This window comes from Contarinia nasturtii, unplaced genomic scaffold (genome assembly GCF_009176525.2).
Source record: "Contarinia nasturtii isolate CC-2019 unplaced genomic scaffold, AAFC_CNas_1.1 Cnas_scaffold_928, whole genome shotgun sequence".
NCBI lineage: Eukaryota > Metazoa > Arthropoda > Insecta > Diptera > Cecidomyiidae > Contarinia > Contarinia nasturtii.
The window spans coordinates 120,339-134,095 of NW_022198275.1; the positions used below are offsets into that span (position 1 = coordinate 120,339).

Consider the following 13,757-nt stretch of genomic DNA (forward strand, 5'->3'; position numbering starts at 1 on the left):
TAGTGTGAGCTCAAATGGGTGAACACACTTTTTTTGCTTTACAAAAGTTCTTCCAATGGTATTGTCCTTTTTTCGTCCAGTCAATTGCAATTTGAATCCCAGTTTTCGGTTTTTTCTAACCAATTTATACCAAAGTTGGTCGTGTGCAAAATGAACAAAAACCTAATAAGACATAGTTAATAAAACACGTCATGGAGAATTCTGAAATCATTTCGTTTGAAACGTGTGCATGTAAATGTGCTGCTAACGATGTCACTGACAAAACGGGAACGTTAAGTGACTTAATAAGAACTTTGGACTACAAAATAAAATCTTGCATGACGATTTCTGCGACAAAAGTGATTTTTGATGATTTCATCATTCGTTGTGATATGAAACCATCTAACCAGTTAGCTGTGCATGTCGAAATAAGATGTATTGATAGATCTGATTTCGCGCATTTACTTTAGTTATATTTCAAATCATTCTCAAATGTTTTGCAATTCGCTTTTTTATAGAAGTTATCGTGCACAACCGTATTTAGTCGTTTCACGTTCTTGTGTGGTTCTGTCCACCATTTAACTTTGTCCGTTATAGTCGTATTGCCGTGTAGGTTGATAAAAGTTAACAGCGTACGCAAACGGAAGACAAACAAAATTAATAGAGAATGGTTGAGTTTCATACTTTGTCAATGGTCAATTTTTTTCCCGAATGAGTTTAGACGATGTAAAAGTTTTTTAATGCAATTTTTCATAATGTTGTTTTTTTTCTCTTCATCATTTGCCAATGAGTTTTAAGCTTGCGTAATGTTGTTGTATGCGCACCATCACGAACGGAATTGGCACGATGCAGTTGAGGAAAAAGTTTTTCTTTTATTTACTAATTTATTTTCCAGTTTATGTTGGGTGTGTGCATTCGTTTTGTATTTATAGTGCAAGAAAAATAAAACTGAAATTTTTCGAATACTTACCGGTATGCGGAACGCGCTACTCAATGAAGAATTTATGCATAATTTATGCGAGCAGCCCATTTTCTGTTAGAAACAGCATACACCGAGAAAGAATAACAACAACCGACCACCAAATAAGCACACAAACATACACACAAAATCACATCCAGAACATCTCATTCCATTTGCTCTTTTATTAAAATTGAAATGAATTAAATATTTATGCGAAGCGCATCGTCCCAACGAAAAGAAAACTGGGTAAAAAAAAACAAGAACATTTAATACAACAATTAAAACTCACATCAACCGCAGACAAGCAAAATCGTTGGACAAAACTGGCAACAAGCAAAAATAATTTGCGGCATGTATACACCTTGCACTGCATCACTGTCTCTTGCTCTCACATTTGTGCCGATTTCAAATATATTAAAATCGCATATGCATTAGTCTGCTGTGGCTAAGCGGATGCTGTAGACAGCTATTGAATATTCGATGAGGGACGCTTTTATGCAAACAGTTTAGCATTTGAGCTTTTTTGCAAATTTTTTGCGCCGTTGTATTCAGTTTGCATTCGAATGTTTGCAAAATTTGGACTCGCTGTACATTTTGTTAATACAATTATAATGCTTCAAGCCATGACCACATTTTAAAATGAACTTCAAGCGATTTTAACATGGAAATCAATGCTAAAAATGTAGGCCAGTTTTTGAACGATGTCATTTCACGGACTTTACGGCTATAATTGTTTTTTTAAGCGATTTAATGTTTTTTCTTTGATTTTTTTTTTTCAAATGACTTTACAAAAAAGCGAACGTTAAATGCATTAAATGAGAAATTCCTAGGGGAAAATGACTCGTTGTAAGTTCATAAGTATCTGTAAGTTTCACAAGTTCGCGCAAGAACTCTTGAGTTCTACATACATTTTTGTAAGTTCGTCTAAGTTTTACGTAAGTTCCTATAGATTACTAGTAAGTTTTTCAACGTCAGTTGAAAATCGCAGAATGTTGGAAATGGTAATAAATGTTAGTCATGTCGAATCAGATAGAAAATAATTTGTATAAATAAGTCGAGATAGTTTTCGGTGAAAAAATACCAAGAAATATAAATTCGTCTAATTAGACGTCATTTTTGAAAGAGTCTGTTTTGATAGTGAATAATCAGTAATGTATCTCAAAAATCCACAAAGAATTATTGCTTATGAGTCTATGAATGTTGGGAGCGATGCTTCAATATCAAAATCAGGTCTTTTAAGGATGATATCCAATTTACTAACTAAGTAATTTTTATTTTAAAATGCGTTCTACTCTTTTGTACAAATTATTTTCGTGAGATGTAATTAAAAAAAATTGACCAGCGTTGTGTCATTTGACTACTACATGTGCGACTGTTTCGGCATTTTGACGCATATCGAACTTACAGCAGTGTGTTAATGTATATGGACAAAGCGTAAGTTCGTATAGATTCTCATAAGAAGCGTGCGATTTCATAAGTTCGTGTAAGTTTTTGTAAGTTTTTCGTACAATTCTATAGCTTTCGTCAAACTTATAAGTAGTCATTTTCCCCTAGAGAAATTCTCTGCGATTATCAACTCATAAAACCTTTTGAAAATGGAGCCAATTTGGTAAAATTGGACACTTGTAAAAAACAAAAACAACATCACTCTCCATTGACAAACCATTCAATGCCAATGAAACGGGCTGTAATGATGAAAACAAAAATCTCTTGTATGAGCTTTGTCTCAGATTAGCCTGGATTTTACGATGATTTCAGCAAATAAATTGTTCCGTTCTGGCGCATTTAATTCGCTGCGAAAATAAAATGTTAAGTTTTTACTTGTTTCAGCACACACAAATGTATATGACGAAAAAAAGAGCATCGAACAGCGTATTTACGCGGATTTAAGATATCACCATGACTACTCAATTCAAAACGAAACGAAATGAAATGACGACGATAAAAAACAATGAAATTTCAATAATAATTCACAATGCCTTCCGATGCACCGTCGAAATTCAGGTTAATGACAACGGATTTAAATGAAAAATTGGTCTGCATCATTAACGCAGTAAAAAGTGTGAACATATTACGGCATTGCAGCAATAACTAATAAGAGATATTTTATCATCGTACGAAAAAAAAAACACAAAACATTTGAATGAAATAAAGTGGATTTTAATGTGAAAAGTAAACAAAACCAAAATTTCTTTGGTGAATTTTTTTTCTATGGTCATTAAAAATCTGGTCATGAAAAGTCTTTTTGGCGCAATGCGAGCACATTACATCGAATCCGTTTACCTATCCAGAAGCGCTAAGTGTACTTGTCAGGGAGCCGCTGCAGAGTTTGTATTAGTATACAGTTCACACTAGTCCATGACTGACAGTTCCATGCTCTGAAAAATAAAAAGCTTTCATTTTGCAAAACACGAGGTGCTATTTTTATGCTAGGGATATTTGTATCATACAAATTGTATGCCATGGTCTTGTAATAGATTCGATGTTTCTATCGACAAAATTACAGCAATTATTAATATACTTTTGTGAACTTGTGTCTGTCTGTTTATTATGTCTAGAATTCTATATTTATTTTATAAAATTTTTCTCCTTCAGAAAGATTATGGCTTTTCTTTCCGAAAAAAAGAACCAGAACTTATACAATATTTTGTGTAATTTACAAGGTTTCGAGAAAAAAATACATGAATTTAACTAGACGGCAAAAACTCATTGATAACCGTCACTTTTGTGATTCACAGACTGAATCTCATCGAATTACCATAAATAGCACACAACTTCTACTTAAATGGAACCATCTGGTACATAAAATACCGACCAATTCATGCCATTAATGTGACTGACCAACAGCAACATTGAAGTCCAAAGCATCGAGAGCGGCAGGAAGAGGTAGAGAGAGAAAGCAGAAAATAACCGTAACAACATAATTTCAACGATCATAAGGTGCAAATTATTATTATACAGTCATACTTGTTGTTGTTCATCGAATCGAGTTTCGAAGTGATTCGAAAATTAAGTGTATTGATATAAATATTTAGGAGAGCTTGTGCTTTCACATATTGTGTATGGTTATGTCAGTAGCAAACTTCGAATGAACGAACCAACATTCATATAAATTTAATATGTGCTTTCTCTTACGATTTCATAGGAACAATCGTGTACCAATTTTCAATCAATCAAATTGATTTGGATCTTTAATATACTTAGTTTTTGTTCGTATTCCTTACCTTATGGTCAGGGAGAGAGAACAAACTGAAGTTTTTTCCAGAAATATATGGTAACTGTTGTTTGTTTTCGGACAAAAATCGTCTAGCAAATGCGCTATATTTTACCCAAAATGTTCACACATACATCGACAATCGACATATTGTCGACCACATTGTGAAACGCGCATACAGCCGATAAATAAGCGTATACGAATAAACTGCGTAGGAGTATATTGTTGGAAGCGGAACGAATGGAACAAAAAAAATATAATGCAAAACGACAGCACACACACAGAACGTAACGAGACGAAGCAATCAATTTTCAACCGACATCAATTTGATAGAAAACGACCTGCTTGCCTCTCGATTCTTTTTTTTTGTTTTTTTTTTTCTTTCACAAATTTATTATTATTGTTGTTGTTTTTACGGGTTTTTTTTTGCAACTTTAAGTGGAGGGTGTTTTCAAGAGCTTTACCAGTGCTTCTTCCAATTAACATGAAGCCGTTTGATGCGTTTTGCTTTCTTTTTATGCCATGCAATTTCCTTTACTTTCGCACACAATTTGATTCCATGCGCTGCTGTCACTCTCTGTCGATGTCACTTTGACGATGTTATTTCTTTTCGGAGATTTTGCGCATCATGTATTTAGCACTTTGTTGACACGCCACTCAATCACACTTAATTCACCTAATTTGATACTAAGATATAGTCTGAGCCTCCAAAAAAAATTAATGTATATACATGAATTGGCCGCTACGAAAAATACCGTTATGCACGACCATGAGCATCGGGATTACATTTCCTTGCGACATTCAGTTTTTGGTTCCCTTTCTCATGTTCCTTTTCTCCACAATCTCATTCTCTTGAAATGATTTTACATCGCATTATTTGCGAATGCCTAACTTATTTAAATGCTCATTTATTTTTTGTTTAATGAGACTTGTGAAGTGCGCGTACAGAAAAGAAATACGTAAATATATAACTTGTTCATTTGTAAAGTTTCTATGCCAAAGACATTTGCCTGATGGCATCGAAATAAATCTTATATGTTATAAAGTAAATATTCCCTCTTCAATTTGTCATTATTTCAACGAAATGGTGAGGTTACATTTTGTATACGTAAATCCAGTTAGTTAGTTACACGTTTTCAACATTATCACAAGATGACCAACAAAAACCACGACTAAAATGATTTCCCTATTAAATTTAAGCATTACTCTCTGTCTCTTTTTGTGCAAAATTTTTGCAACATCACGTACTTTACCCGCATTCGTCAAAGCGGTTCAGACACACTGAAACAAAAGAAATACACCGGACTCCAACTATGTGACTTGCATTGTATGTGTGTACATGTACAAGTGAAACTTGAATATAAACGAAGAGAACGTGTCTGTTATTAAGTACTACTTACTGCCATGCACACATACGCGACAGATGCTAACAAGCCAAAATGGATGAAGGCAGGACGTAAACGATGTGCGGTCTCATGATTTGATCATTTCATTCATCAAGCACATTCCAATGGAGTTTGTTCGTTGCATTGATTGGATTTTGTCTGTTTTTTATGAGTTTTGCTTGTCGCAAATTTGCTACTTTATTAGAAAATATCTTTACACTTGTTTTCGTATACAAGTGTTACTTTATTTGATTGCAACATAATTTTCTACTCGTTATCTTATCCGACCGAAATGGCAGCGCCTTTTTGGTCCCATCTTCATCGTGCAAACTGTTAGAAATTGCAAATCACAAATTACGATAGAAATCGAAGCCGATTTATAAAACGTTTAATTTTGTGCCGCATAAATACCATTGGTTATGTTATAAACCAATCTTGATTATTTTTTCGTTCAGCCACACATTCACTGCACGCAAAGTTAATAACCAAACTGGCCATCAACATTTATTAACAGAGACTACATTTTACCAGTTGTTTGTTATAATTCACTTACGTAATCTACTGAATTATTTACGCTTTTTTTGCTTTCAATCGACACTATGAATATGCAGCGCATGAAGGCCTAGAGGAGGAAGAAGAAAAACGAATTATTCAAAATTAATTGGTTTTATTTTATTGTTTTCACGTCAATTTTTTATGGGGTGACAATGTAAAAATGTTCCCGCGAAAAAATATTTTCATCTTGTTTTTCCTTTTGATTGCGGTTTTTGTAAAAATAAACAACATAGACGAACGAAAAAAGCGAAAAGTGAAAACATTTTTTTTTTTTTTTTCAAATATTAAATTACTACATTTTTTATGCAAAGTGTATTGTGTGTTGCGAAAAAAATTACATGGTAAAAGTTGAAAAACTTTTCAGACAAAAAAAGGCGAATTTGTAATGTGAAATGTTTCTGCACAAAATTCCGAAGGGTAAGTGTTGAAAAGCATAATTTCCTCTAAAAAATGAGAAACATTGTGTGCGCAAAATATGTAAAAATGAACAAAAATGTATACAAGAATCAGCGTTATCTGAATCCATGCTATTGTTGCATAGAGTTAATTTTTTATAATTGCTATTCCTTCGTGCGGCAGCTAGATATGTCATCGTTGTTGTTTTCGCAGATAGACAATCGTACAGTTGCATATACATCGTGCATTGTCCGTCCTTATTTAATTTTTGCTTTCACTCTTACACACAATGTCAACACCGTGAAAAAAATCGAAAAAAGAAACATCACAAATGGAGCACATGCCATGACGTCATTATTCACGCTGAAGCATAAATTTCTAATGAAGGCAATTTACGTATGTGTGTGCAACAGTCAGTACTTTATCGGTTCAAAGGACATCATGAAAAAGAAATTCATTCTGAATGGCACACAGACACAATAACGTCGTTGTGCGTCCATTGTTAAGCATGTAATTAAAAAATTTCTGCAAAACAACAAAAGTGCTGTGAAAACTGTGAACGTCTTTTTTTGCTAATTTATATCATCCCTTTACGTGGTGGATGTGCGTATATGTTTGGAGTATAAAAGAGTGATTACACCCCAGACGAAACTATTTCAAGGCACAAAACCATTTCTAAGCACAAGCACACACGGAGAAAGAGACACATTGATGCGTCGATGTTATGCATGCAAAGAGTCAAGATTTCGGGACGACCTAGAAATGCGTGTGCATTAATATGAGTTCTAATTTATAGTTTTGCATATGGTAAACACCATTTAAACCATAAAATGTACACCTTTTCAACGAACGTACAACAGCTTAAACATATGAATAGATTGCTGTTTTAGCAAGTGTTTTCCTGTTTATTCAATGTGTTTGTTATATAGCGAAATTATATTGTGAAACTATTCGTCGACGTTGCCTAATGTGAAAAACCGTCAAAACCTTAACAAAATTACACAAATTTATAATACGTGGAATCAGCAACCGGGGGTAGAAAATATCACATAGTTGAAACTAAATTTTGAAGTTGATTTCTTATTATTAAATAATCTCGACTGTTTAAGTTCTAAAATGAGAAATGTCGGTACCTACAGTTTGATGTCTGTAAACTATGATATCCACTCATTTAATTTGATGCACACCGAATTTCTTTTCGGTTCGTACATGAAGATGATGAAAAGTGGTTCTGTTTCATTTTTAACACTCATTCAGTTAGAACGCCTTCATACGCATCGTTGTTGCTTTTATGTGGCATTTACGCGATGCGGTTTATTTATGAACATACGTGTTTATTCTAACAAATATTTCACTCTATTTTAATATATCTATTATTATAATAACATAAATTTATGAATTAAGAACATTAACTTTCGCTGCATTTACACACCAAAACAACGAAGAAAAAAGAACACTAAGATTTCCCAGCGGTTTTTCAGTCATATGCTTTTCTAACTTTTGCTCATTAAAATTACGTAGAAATCACACGAGAGATCTTCGGTCGCGATTACATAAAGAAAATGAGACACACGCTTTCGTTTCTACATTAATACAGCATTTTACGGCACATCACATCATCGTTGCACTTTGTTTAAGCCATTTTGACTTTTATGCGCGGCATTTATTTATTCAATTTCTTAAAACAACATTTACGAAACTTTTACACGAGTTACTTGCTTCTATTACAACACTCTAATTCGGTGAAATGGGGTACTTAGAAAATGTTGGCGTATGTTCGTGTGCTCGTAGTGGTATGATTGGATTTTCTGATGACTTAAATGCATTAATAATAATGCTATCGAATATGTAAAAACCAAACAACAAACAACTAATCATATATGTCTGCAAACAACAGACATAAATGAATGAGTTAAATTCTGTAATCCAGACAGAAAAATGCACATTGTGTGCAAATTAATTAATATAAAATTATTATTATTCATAGAAGAATCCCAATTAAATGTCAAGATTGCTTTTAGTGAAACTTGTTGAAACTTCTAAATGCGTCTGCTAATTTTTACGCCAGTAATGTGCGGGCTACCTTTCACAGGGGGGGGGGGGGTTGATTTTTCAAAAACTAAAAATTCTCTAATTTGAACAACAAATTTCGTTTTTTTTTCTTGCTCTTCACTTTTTTGGCGAAAATCCTTAGCAAATTGAAAGAATTTTCTCCGCAAAAACCTCAGGAAATGACGATAAAATCATGTTTTTTTGCTCTTCACTTTTTTCGTTAAAATCCCTAGCAAATTCGAATAATTTCTGCCAATATCACAGGGGGGGGGGTGGGTTTACGCACATGACTGTTTTACACGTAGGTGTACGTAACGTGTTCATGATCTTATTTGGGAAATTTGTCTACGAATTTCATTGAAACGTTTCTTCATCATGGATACAAAATACCTGAATTAATATTTAATTCTCGGCTGATCCAGCCACCGACCATTCTATTTCAATTGATTGGTATATGTTCGTCAGCAACTTTTAACTGTTTCAAATTCCTTCCGAAATTTTTATTTTTGAAATTTAGATCGAAGAAGAAAAAATCCATTGAATGAGAACTTTTGAACTCATTTAATAATGGCTTTCTTGAGCATTTATTTAAAAATAAGCTCTGTCATAAATTATTCCCCGATGAAATTTGATGGAACGATGCCATTCTCATTTTGTATTTAAGGCATCTACGATAAAAAAATGTCAATAAAATAGCATGGTAACATTTTATGATAGATTCTTCGAGGTCAAAATGTTTTTTCCAAGTTTTCGTTATCATTTTGTTCGTTGAATCATTTGCTTTGACGTCACATATGACAACCGTACAAAACGTTCGGATTAATGGCGAAAAGATGTCAATCAGCAAAGTAAATAATAATCGATTGGCAAAAAGAAAGAATTTTTAACATCAAAAGCGACAACTTTACTTTGTCAATATTTTATGTCTGTTCATTTAATAAAATTAATTTCCTGTTTGTAAAACATTTTATATCATTTATATGAAAAGCACTCAAATTTCGAGTAAAAATGATTGAAAACGACAAAAAATTCAATAAGTGATACTTACCAAGACACACAAGAACCGTTCATTTAAAAAAAGTAAATGAGTGAATTTCAAACATATCGATAAATGTTTTTATTTGACATTACTTTCTGTACATTTATTTAATAGTCATTTATGTTTTTTGTTTGCTATCGTTTTTTTTCTTATGTCTTTTTCTGTGCTGTGATGTAATTTTATTTCTATACACATGTCATTATTTCAAAGTTGTTTTTCTCTCGATCCTTCTGATGATTTTGTTGTTGTTGTTATTTTTTTACGGTTAAATTGGAATTGATTTGATGTTTGTTTCTATATTTGAGAGAGATTTGATTTAAACGTTCATTTTTCCACCATTTTCTATTCGCTGCTAAATTGTATTGGTTTAAGTTTAAATTTTGCCATTGTGAAATCGATCGGTAGAGCGTTTGATTGAATTATATGTATCAAGTGATGTAAATAAATGATAGCATGGCAACGAGGAGAGCATTGAAAGCTTGTTAACAAATAAATAAATATCATTAAATAAAGTCTATATATGTATGTATAACAAGTCAAATGGAAAAACGGGTAGAGCGAGAGTGAGAGAGCGAGAGATAGAGAGAGAGAGAGATTCAACAACCAAATTGAATGGAGAAATAGCATTTGTTGTGTTTAGCTAAGGGAGTTTCCATCGAGCGAACGGGTATAATTTAATCACTTCACACACGATCTCTTTCTCTTTCATACAATAAAGTACGCATTGCATAAGTGATGAAAGCATTGCAACAGAATTCCCATGATTATTTCATTCAATCAACACGGTTTGGTGTGCTTTTTGAATGGCAGATAAACTACTCTCGGGATAAAATTCAGTTAGATATCAGTTCTAGCAGAATGCAATTTCGATGCCAACAATTAGGGAATCTATTGTAAATTGAAATGCATGCACAACAATCTTTTGTGAGTTGATACAAAAGTAAAAAGGTTGTATTCTTTTCCAATTTCATTTTCTCTCTCTTGTTTGTTTGTTTTTCTTGTTTTTTTTTTCTTTTATCGTGAATTACGCGAATGCAAATACCCTGTAATTGTAGTAAAAATAAGTGTACATTTTTTACGCTAATCATAATATAAATAAATCATTTGCTCATATCAAATTAATTTGCCTTTTTTTAAATGAATTTTTAAACATTTCATTCAAGCGCCTAAAATCAATCGATTTGATTCGAATCTCTCACCGGAAATTATTTATTTAAATTTATATAATATGGCTAAGTAACATCAATGTGATTGAATTTGTGTTCAGAGAGATTTCTGATTGGACTAATTTTCATTCTTTTCTTTTTTTTACATAAAATATATTTATCGTTTAATTTATAACATTTATTCAACAGCAGCTTTATTTGAGGGAAAATCATCTGTATGTGTATGTGCTTGTGTTGGTTTCAATTTCCTTAACATTGCCATTTAAAATCCGTTCTCTTCGTTATGAAATGGATAAACTTTAAATGCGGTCAATATGCTTATAGTTGATGCATGCTAAACATTTATCATATACATTTTAGGTGATTTCGTCAAATCCATCTTTTTTTATACATAATATATAGATATATAATATAAATCTCGATCAATTGTTTGTATGTTTGTTTTTTGTTCAGGTTTTAGTTTGAGCATGATTTCAACCGTGTTGACGTCTATTTATTTGCGATATCTATACTACGAATCAGTTTGAGCTTTAAACAGCGGAATATATTCATCTTGATTTTCTATTTCACATTAATTATTATAATACTGTTTTTTTGTTCTATTTCGATAGTCCCGAGTTTAATATTTCATTAGTTGCTTAAAGATTTATATTAAGATATTTTTTGTTGTTGTTTTTTATTCAAAGCAAATATTTGTTGCAATGTGAAAAATCGATGATTTCAAGAAAACAACAAAATAGTCGCATACTTGCTTATTCATTATTTGGGGCTCATTTTTTTTTTCGAAAAATGAAATGCATTTGTTGTAAAAATTATTTGTGATTAGATCAAATGCATTTCAATTGCATGTTTTTCGTGTATGTGTTTCTCGTTTTTCTTGAAATAGCGATTTTTCCACACATAATAAATGACTGGCACAAAAAAGGGGGGGTCATAAATCACAACGGAAAATGGTCAGTATGAAAAATAACAGCAAATCAACACGGTTTGTGTGTCACGACAGAGTGCAATCGTTCTGTTGATGATTTATACAATCGACTTAAAAATGGAAGCATTTTAACATATGTGCATTGTGTCCGAGATTCTATTTATATTCGATCTCTCTGCGGATAGAAACGAAATGCATGTGAATTGAAATTTGTATGTGTATGGATAAATCGAACGGAGTCATTGGGAATTTATTACGATTTTTCCAGATGCATTTTTGGTTATGCATTTATGAGATGAATAGATTTTCATATTCCAAATGAAACCATTAGATTTGCGTCGTTAGCTACATACGAACGAGAATGCCATACGAATGAAATGTTGTTTAAAGAACATGAAAGAAAAACAATATCGATGATAAAGATGATGATGAAAAAGGAGAGTATAAAAGTTGGGGAAAAAAGCATTTGCACATATCAGCATTAAAGTAGGTTATGTATGGCTTTTCATCTCAAAAGGGACTAGATTGCTTGTATGTTGAGAATTCAAAAGCGATATGTATTTGTTCAACTATCGTCAACACGCAATTGTTGTTGCTTCTGTTGTTTTACATTCGGGACAATCGTCACAAATAAATCAATTTCTACGTGCTACACATATCATTGGTTCACAAGTTATTTGGTTTCTCGTGCATATACATGTATCGAAACGGCTTCACGATTGAGCACCTCGATTCAATATACACATTATAATTTAATGGCTATGGAATGATATAGAACATAATCGTTTTGATTAGATTTGTCTTTTCAATATTTTTTTTTGTCTCACCTCAATTTACACGTAGATTTTTGGATTGCTTATTGCATCCAAACACTCTTTCTATATTTACAATTGATTTGCATTATAACGATAACTTAATCAATGTGCCAAACAACAATACAATTAAATTATTTACATTGCTATATGAGTCAATTTTCTTTATGTGTGTGTGTGTGTTTGTCTGTTTTTTTAGCAACTTTGAATATTTATAATTATAAATTTACCTAATATTTTCTCTTATTCGATAGAACTTTGATTATTAGTTATGCATGTTGTATGTTTGTTTAGTTTGCTTGGTTACCGTTTATCGGTTTATTATTTTTCATCTTCAACCATCATATATGTACAAATGAAATGTCTTTGCTTTTATTGAATTTGTTTTTATTTTTAAAAAAATTACATGCGAAGTTATCTTTTGTTAAATTTTCCCTAAATAAATTTACATTTGAAATATATTTCATAACCATTCAATGTATTAATAATGGAATGATGTATTTTATATTATTATTAATTTTGTATCGAATCTGTATATTTACAACCATTTGTCTATGTATCTATTATTTTGTTAAAAACGTTATTTTTTTATCTTATAATTTATCTAAAAACGCTGTTTAATTCGTATTTTTGTCTGTATGTATTGTAGTAAGTTTAGGAATGAGTTGATGTTTTTGTCATCTAATCGATTCGAAAATTGAGCCGATGTTCAACCGTTTGGCTATTTTTTGTGTTTTAAAAAATAGTCTAGTGTTATTCTCTTTTCTTTGATTAAGCGATCGCATACGACAGTGTTATGATAGTGTTATCGTTTTATTTGTTCATACAACTGTTTACACAACTGTTTCCACACATGATTTTTTTGAATGCCTTTCGAAACTCTTGATTGTAAATGGTGTAAATGATCGGGTTTACGAAACTGTTCAAATAACCCAACCAAGTCGTGAATAAAAATACTATAACACTCGGTGAACATTGCAATCCGAATATCGTGCACATTGCATCCAAGATATTACATGAGAAAAATGGCAACCAACAAAATAGAAAGACACCTGCATTCATTGATCGCCAATTCCCGAAGAAAAATCCAGCGTCGTTTAATATCCAGACGTATTCACGTCGCGCACACAAAACATTACAAGTTCGGCGAGATAGCATCAGTAGTTACCGTAAGAGAATCAGCAAATGCAATGGTATCATCAGCGTCAGTGGTATCAGCAACAACGGCAGTAACAATAATACGATGGTGAAAGGAAAAAAAAATACGGAA

At 32.2% G+C, this 13,757-nt stretch overlaps 1 protein-coding gene across 7 annotated transcripts in view; it reads right to left on the reverse strand.

Annotated features, from left to right (window-relative positions):
• Positions 1-10,566: 10,566 nt before the first annotated feature.
• LOC116342922 (dopamine D2-like receptor) overlaps positions 10,567-13,757 on the reverse strand; it is a 155,554-nt gene continuing 152,363 nt past the window's right edge. For all 7 annotated transcript variants that reach the window (XM_031770728.1, XM_031770729.1, XM_031770735.1 and 4 more), the window contains one exon: positions 10,567-13,539. In XM_031770728.1, the coding sequence (XP_031626588.1) occupies positions 13,301-13,539 (239 nt within the window). In that variant the 3' untranslated portion in view covers positions 10,567-13,300. The remainder of the gene's footprint in view (positions 13,540-13,757) is intronic.